The sequence below is a fragment of the Nansenia antarctica genome, assembly GCF_963989245.1.
Source record: "Nansenia antarctica genome assembly, chromosome: 18".
Lineage (NCBI taxonomy): Eukaryota > Metazoa > Chordata > Actinopteri > Argentiniformes > Microstomatidae > Nansenia > Nansenia antarctica.
Window position 1 is genome coordinate 21623335 of NC_137691.1, and position 9091 is coordinate 21632425.

Here is a 9091-nt window from a genome sequence, read left to right on the forward strand (position 1 = left end):
CGACATGTAGTTTGGGGCTAGACCATGTAGTGCCTTGTAGACCAATAAAAGATTCTTAAAATCTATTCTACAACTAACAGGTAACCAGAGACTAACAGGTAACCAGACTAACAGGTAACCAGAGACTAACAGGTAACCAGACTAACAGGTAACCAGACTAACAGGTAACCAGACTAACAGGTAACCAGACTAACAGGTAACCAGACTAACAGGTAACCAGAGACTAACAGGTAACCAGACTAACAGGTAACCAGACTAACAAGTAACCAGACTAACAGGTAACCAGACTAACAGGTAACCAGACTAACAGGTAACCAGAGACTAACAGGTAACCAGACTAACAGGTAACCAGACTAACAGGTAACCAGAGACTAACAGGTAACCAGACTAACAGGTAACCAGAGACTAACAGGTAACCAGACTAACAGGTAACCAGAGACTAACAGGTAACCAGACTAACAGGTAACCAGAGACTAACAGGTAACCAGACTAACAGGTAACCAGAGACTAACAGGTAACCAGAGACTAACAGGTAACCAGACTAACAGGTAACCAGACTAACAGGTAACCAGAGACTAACAGGTAACCAGAGACTAACAGGTAACCAGACTAAAAGGTAACCAGACTAACAGGTAACCAGACTAACAGGTAACCAGACTAACAGGTAACCAGAGACTAACAGGTAACCAGACTAACAGGTAACCAGACTAACAGGTAACCAGACTAACAGGTAACCAGACTAACAGGTAACCAGAGACTAACAGGTAACCAGACTAACAGGTAACCAGACTAACAGGTAACCAGAGACTAACAGGTAACCAGACTAACAGGTAACCAGACTAACAGGTAACCAGAGACTAACAGGTAACCAGAGACTAACAGGTAACCAGACTAACAGGTAACCAGACTAACAGGTAACCAGACTAACAGGTAACCAGAGACTAACAGGTAACCAGAGACTAACAGGTAACCAGACTAACAGGTAACCAAACTAACAGGTAACCAGACTAACAGGTAACCAGACTAACAGGTAACCAGAGACTAACAGGTAACCAGACTAACAGGTAACCAGACTAACAGGTAACCAGACTAACAGGTAACCAGAGACTAACAGGTAACCAGACTAACAGGTAACCAGACTAACAGGTAACCAGACTAACAGGTAACCAGACTAACAGGTAACCAGAGACTAACAGGTAACCAGACTAACAGGTAACCAGACTAACAGGTAACCAGAGACTAACAGGTAACCAGAGACTAACAGGTAACCAGACTAACAGGTAACCAGAGACTAACAGGTAACCAGACTAACAGGTAACCAGACTAACAGGTAACCAGACTAACAGGTAACCAGACTAACAGGTAACCAGACTAACAGGTAACCAGACTAACAGGTAACCAGAGACTAACAGGTAACCAGACTAACAGGTAACCAGACTAACAGGTAACCAGAGACTAACAGGTAACCAGACTAACAGGTAACCAGACTAACAGGTAACCAGACTAACAGGTAACCAGAGACTAACAGGTAACCAGACTAACAGATAACCAGACTAACAGGTAACCAGACTAACAGGTAACCAGACTAACAGGTAACCATAGACTAACAGGTAACCAGACTAACAGGTAACCAGAGACTAACAGGTAACCAGAGACTAACAGGTAACCAGACTAACAGGTAACCAGACTAACAGCTAACCAGACTAACAGGTAACCAGAGACTAACAGGTAACCAGACTAACAGGTAACCAGACTAACAGGTAACCAGAGACTAACAGGTAACCAGACTAACAGGTAACCAGAGACTAACAGGTAACCAGACTAACAGGTAACCAGAGACTAACAGGTAACCAGAGACTAACAGGTAACCAGACTAACAGGTAACCAGAGACTAACAGGTAACCAGACTAACAGGTAACCAGACTAACAGGTAACCAGAGACTAACAGGTAACCAGACTAACAGGTAACCAGACTAACAGGTAACCAGACTAACAGGTAACCAGAGACTAACAGGTGGCCAGAGCAGCGTGTAATAACAGGTGTAATGTGTGCTCTACTTCTGGTCCTGGTTAAAACACCAGCAGCTGAATTTTGTACAAGCTGGAGTTGATCAATGGCTTTTTTAGGTAGACCACAGAGGAGAGCATTACAGTAGTCCAGCCTGCTAGTGATTAAAGCTGCACTAGATCTCAGTATTGGCCTGGGAGAGAAATGGACGCACGCTGGCAATATATTTTAAGTGATAGAAGGCAGATTAGGTTACATTCCTGATGTGGCCATCGGAATTTAAATTAGAATCAATGATGATTGCATGTTAATTTGGAAACCATCAATCAGGATCCACATATCTCCGACTCTCTCTCTCTCACACACACACACACACACACACACACACACACACACACACACACACACACACACACACACACACACACACCATATTCATGACCAAAAACGTCCTTCATTCTCATATAATTTTGTTGCCATGGCAAGTGGCCAATGACTCTCAGTCGCCATGGTGACAAATCAGTATGGGGTCTAGGTGACTTCAAATGGATACATGTATACAAAGTAAATCCCATGTTCTTATAATAAATGAACATTTACATTTCCAGTCATGTACTGTTCTTATAATAAATAACATAAAATGTTTTGCCATGTCATTTTCTCTTCAGTTAATTAGTCCACACTCCACTACGTGGTGATGGCCAGAAATAACTACTTGAACATTGTCACTTGAATGATGTCCTCTATAACCCTCTATAACTATTATTCAGGCCAGAGAACAGTTTATTAAGCTATTCAGTCAAAATGGGTCATCCTGGTTAATACGGGAACATCCAGGGATAAATGAATAAGTAAAAATGAATAATATATATATACAGTCATGGACAAAAATATTGGCAGTTTTTGAGTTCTTTGTGGAATGATAATGCTTTTTTTTCTCTGCTTTTTTGTATTGTTCCAATACAAACAAAATAAATAAACATGTGAAGACCAAAGCATTTGCAATTACAACAATTTCCTGGGAGAAGTGGTGCATTATCTGACAGAAGTGCAGGGGTGCCAATATTTGTGGCCATGACTGTATATAATATAGGCAATAAATATTGTGGGAACCGCAACAAAAGCATCTTTAATACTTAGTGTTTAACATGAGTTTACACAGGTTGGAATGGCTACATCCATCAACTGTTCAGATACAATTCAATGTTCAAGAAGTACAGTGAATAATCAGTTCACTTCAAAAGAATGGGATACATACTGTAGTTGAATTAAGAAATATACACTTATTACACTTATGCTTAGTGTGTGTGCGTGTGTGCATGCGTGCGTGCGTATGTGTGTGAGTGTGTGTCAAAGAGAGAGAGTTTGCATGGATAGAATCTCATGTGACAGCTGGGTATCAGTAAAGGCATCTTTCACAGAGTAGCTTCTTCAGATCTCTAATCATCAGTGATTATCATACCATCTAATAAATGACTTAAAGCAGAACATATTATGGGGAAAAGACTCTCTATTTATTAATGTAAATATAATATAATATGATCTTGAACTACATCACACTTCAATGTAAAATCTCCATCACGCCTTTTAGTCTAGGATTAGTCTTAGGCCTTATCTGTGAAACCAGACCAACGGGTTTTAAACTGGGAGCTCAAACTGTGAACTACGAGTCAACTCAATTAGCCTCCATTATCTTTTTAATTAATCCTGTGAGAGGTAATCAGCAGTCTCAATAGACCCACCCCCAGTCAAATCAAAGGCATCCCATTTTTTAAATGTTATTATTTACATTATGATATCGGCTTACTGGTACAGTAAGGTACTGGTATTTACACTTACTGTAGAAATGTTATCTTAACCGGATTTGATACACAAGCACCAATGAGTGATAACTACTCCCAATGTAAACGCAATGTACTTGTTATATTTAGAAGGGAAACAAATTATTTGATTAATGTCCTACGTTAAATGTGTAATTGCACTCCAAGTCCAAACAAACAAAACAAAGCAAACATGAAAATGAACAAGTGCTACCATTCTGTTTCATTCCAGTTACACAGGGCTAATGACATTACGTATATCCATTCCCTTTTTACTGTAGTTATATGAAGGGAGCTTGTATGGCAAGGAAAAAAGAGAAAACCAATCAATGAACAAGATCTATCAAATATGAAGGCTTGTAAACAAACATATCTATCTACTCCTTTAATTTTAAACATTTGAGAGTGACATTTTATTAAATATTTAACTATTCTGCTACATCAGTTACACAACCTTTTCCATAAGTTAACAGATAATGGAAAATACGTTACCAATACACAGAGAAGAAATGCTAGTCCACTGTCCATTCCTTTCCACTGACTCCTATGAAGTTGAATACCTTCACTCTGTCCAGCTACCCTCCTGAAACTACTGGCCTGTGTACATAAAAAGCTTCCCTTTTTTTAAACGACTTGACTGGATCGCATTGCACCCACATGATCGCAACACATGATCGGGACACTTAACACTTTAACTGACACTGCAATTTTTCACTGGATCTTTCCTTAACCTTTGACCTCTTCACCTTTACCCTTTCCTGGTTTTGTCAGAGCTTCGGTCCATCAGACCCAGGCACGGACATCGCCCCCCCAGTTCAAGCCCTGCCCACGGTACCAAGCACGTGTGATTGGCTGAAACAGCAGCAGGAGTCTCAGCTTCCGGAGAAACCCACAGAAAATGGCCGCCGCTACCACCACCAGCGGTGACATCATCACGAAGCCCAGGATGATAAGAGCGGAACAACTGTTGTCATCGAGGTAACGGCAGATAGGAGAGGGGGAGTCTAAGACCTGTGGAGGTAGAGAGGGAGTTACATAACGCTCAGAGATAGAGATACTCCAGGGATAATGATAATTACATTGATAGAGTACAGTATGGGTTTGAATTGTTGTTGTTGTTGTTGTTAGTGGAATGAAGCAAAAAAGCAAATGTTCAGGCTTTATCTTTTACTGTGTGTGTGTGTGTGTGTGTGTGTGTGTGTGTGTGTGTGTGTGTGTGAGATCTTGAAATACCAACAGCTGGAGCAGGCCATATCACCCTAGTCGTCTATCTGTACAGTATAGTATAGTGGATAGTGTACATAGTGTACATAGCCTTTATTTATGTAAACCAGCTCCTTCCCTTCTTGTGTTTTTTTTAGTTTTTTTTTCTTTCCTAGCACCAGGGGAGCCACCCCTCCTAAATTTCGTTGTTTGGTACCTGTACTATAGCAATGACAATAAAGACCATTCATATCACAACTGGGTGACAGATACATTTTTCATTTTCATATTTAGCAGCCTGTTCATAAGTTTGTTGTCAGAGGCTTTCAATTGGCTGGTCTATCTAAGAGAAGGGCCAAACAGTTATCATTGCTGTTATGCTAAGTATTGCTCAGTATCTGCTATTATTGGTAGCCGCTCAATGGAGAAGGCGGTGCTTCTTGTACCCATGAGCTGGATACTGTCTGTTTTACAGTATTGATACTGTATCTGTCAATCCACTGTAATAATAATTTGGTGTGAATAACATCCTATGTGTAGGCATAACTGGTTGTTGGCTCAGCACAACTGTAACTGACTGTTTTTATAAGGTCAAAATGCACTGATAGTATTTAAGTCCTTTAGATATTGTACATTTATGTGGACATAAATAAAGCATTTAAAATGTGTTTGTGTGTGTGTGTGCGCGTGGAACTGTGTGGCACTGTGTGGCAGAGATAGTGGGGTGTGACAGACTTTCTACCAATTCAGATAAGAGGCAACCCAGAGCTCTCAATAACACCCCTGAGCTGTCAATCACCTGTGAGGGCCAGAGAGAGAGAGAGGGAGGGAGTGGTAGGGGAAGAAGGAAGAGTGAGAGACAGAGACAGAGAGAGGAGAGGTTGAGAGGGAGACGGAGTCAGAGAGAAAGATAGATAGAGTGAGAGAGAGAGAGATAAGAATAATAAGTATTCCATGCAAGACTGGATTAAGAACCTGACAGCAATGCTAATAGGTGCCATGTACAGCCACTGTCACATTCAGATACATGGGACATGCATAGAAACTGTATATGCACATACACACACACAAACACACACAAACAAATACATTTGTTTATTAAATCCCACACTCAGTGTTGTCTTATTAAGGCTGAGTTCTCCGAGAGCCATTTTCCTAAGCATTCTTCTTTTGTCAGCGTTTTCAAAAGGAATTTCCCCTCCCACTTCAGCTGAACACACACACACACACACACACACACACACACACACACACACACACACACAGACACACACACACCTAAACACACTTTATTCCTTTCACTGTGCACATTTTCTCCTCGCTACTATGATATGTTCTCCACCCCCCCTCATGATATGTTGGCTGGCACTGACTCCAACTATCCTGTCTTCACTGACTCCAACTATCCTGTCTTCTCATGGGTTTGGCCTGTCACCGGCCCATCCATCACCACTAGAGGAAACTGATGACTAACATACGTACTTACTGTACGTACACCTGTTGTACTCTACAGAAACTATAGAAATTATTCTCACCCTTCACCCTTTATTGGCTCTCAAAGGTACCCTATCATTTGGCATTTTCCACATTCAAATGATTGTTGAACTCATTTTCCAAACCAAGAGGAAAAAGAAATCAGAATGAGTCAGCATTTTGCCTACACACAATGCCAAACCTTTAAAAAAAACGGAGCAAGTGAGCAGTAAAATAAGTATATAATGTAGAACCAACAACAGAGCCACATTTCACTGGAACATTCATAATCAGGACTTCCAAGCAAGGCCACTGGCACAGAGCCAACTCCACCAGATGAGGAGGTGAGGAGATATGACCACTGAACTCTGTCAGAAGGTGATTTGGGAGGCACGCTCAGCGCCAAGGGCAACAACAGCTGTAGATCTTAGGAGACGGACATTCTGTGATGCGTCAGCTTCATCTACTAGGCCTTCATGAGGGGCATCAGGAAGACAGCCTTGGAATGCAAAATATGATCCTTTTCCAGACATTTAGGATCCAATTCTGTCCCAATTGTATTCCAAGCACTTCCGTGTGTTGTAATAAAGCCAGATGTTGTAATAAATGTTTTTGGAATAAACATTTAAAAACAATCTTTTTTTCAAACCAGTTTGTCGCATTTATTTATTCCAACACCACATGTTTTTGTTTTATTTCCCCCCAAAAGTAAATACTAGTATTTTAAACTTAATCATGGTTAATCTGATTAATTACAGAATATCATTGTGATTAACTTGACTACAAATGTTAAGCGATTGACAGCCCTAATATACTGTATATATATATATATATATATATATATATATATATATATATATATATATATATATATATATATATATATATATATATATAATGGAGATACATTTTCAGTTTTATGGATGAGAAGTGGGTTTGGGTTGAGTTAATTCAATGAATTTCTTTACAAGGGGAGGGTCGTGAGAAAATATTTTCAATGTTGTAATTACCAGTAGAGAACTACTTTCCAAGGGAATAAGTTAAACTACACTGCAGCTACTCTCAACAGAAATATGGTTTGTCAAACTAAAGCTACTGTGAAAAAGTATTTCACAACATAAAAACTACCTAATTCAACACACATCAGTCAATCCATTCTGTGACAGACACTGGAGACTGTTGGGACTGAAAGGCTCTGAAATCACTCAGAGAAACACTGAGGCAATGAAGGAAGGCAGTGAGGGATGACATTTTGGGAACATTTAAGTAGTGACAGTAGCTTACTACACCGTTAAATGGCAAACTACTAGAAACAATACTAGGATTTGAATTTAGTTTAACCATACTACGGTATACTCACCATACTACTACAAAATGCAGTTAAACTGATAGTTGAATTACATGTAGTGGAACTACTCCTAACACTGCCAAAGAGTGTGACTCATAACTTACATGTTGCAACACAGCCCTTATTCATACATGAGGTTCCTGGGCATATACGTAAAGTTTATTTGAGATATTTTGCAAATCTGATGTTATTTATAGACAGAGGGTTGCCGTTGGTAACAAGGTCTCAATCTCAATGTCTTTGACATGGTTGGCCCAACGGTGATCCTGTGTCTCATGTGGTTCCCTGACTGACTTACTGAATCGTTGTTCAGTTAAGCATCTGGTGACATTATGAACCAGGGGTGGGAGTGGCTTGGTGTTGACTGCAGTTGCTTTGTGACCTGAATTTTCTGAAATGAAAACCCACCAAGGATCAGAAAATGGAAGCCATGAGAGCTGGCGGTCAATTCTACTGTTCAGTCTTCCCAGCCCATGAGCTCATATAATGCTGCTGTGTACTCGGCCGCAAGGCAATTAAGAACAGAATGGGAATTCTTACCAGAGCACTCTGATCAAACATAACGCATACATCAAACATATTGATAGTAGGCACGAAGTGTTACCTGCCCATGTGACCTGACCAGTAAAGAAATGTCCATTCCCTTGCCATAGGCTACTAACTAGGGTCAACCATGTTTCCTGGTCAAGTCACATGGTCAGGAAAAAGATGTACAGTAGTGATAGCTACTCACCCGAGAGTGGCAGAGGAAGCCAACATAGAGCAGTAGAGAGGCAGGCAGCAGCACAAGGGCAAACACAATAACCAGGACCAGAACACACACCACTGCCACGCCAACGTTCCACAGCAGTAGCCCCGCACCGCAGGCCATGCAGCCACACCTCCCCCTGCGGCTGCCCCATGCACTGCCCTCGCTGTGAGCCGGAGGAGGGGGCAGCATCCGCACCCCCTCCCCTCCCCAGAACTCATCCTCCTGCTCCTTCTCCTCATCGCCAGAGCCTCCCTCATCCAGATCCATGTCCACGCCACACATCCTGATAAAGGGAGAGAGAGATCGAAAGGAGAGAGAGAGCGATAGAAAGAAAGGAGACCATTTATTGAGGTTTTAGTGTGTGGAAGGTCAATGGTCCAGTGAAATTCTCCATTGACAATGGACAATCCCACTGTTACTACAATCACATTTACGTTGTTTGATTTCCCACATTATCACTCCTTTACCCATGGTTCAGAAAGGAAATT

At 41.1% G+C, this 9091-nt stretch overlaps 1 protein-coding gene across 1 annotated transcript; it reads right to left on the bottom strand.

Moving 5' to 3' along the window:
* Positions 1–4611: 4611 nt before the first annotated feature.
* Positions 4612–8885, bottom strand: tmem88bl (transmembrane protein 88b-like; the record flags this gene model as incomplete). The annotated part of the gene is made up of 2 exons (XM_080548351.1): positions 4612–4839; positions 8586–8885. 2 exons carry the CDS (start codon positions 8883–8885, stop codon positions 4612–4614), a joined length of 528 nt encoding a protein of 175 aa, XP_080404477.1.
* Positions 8886–9091: the final 206 nt, after the last annotated feature.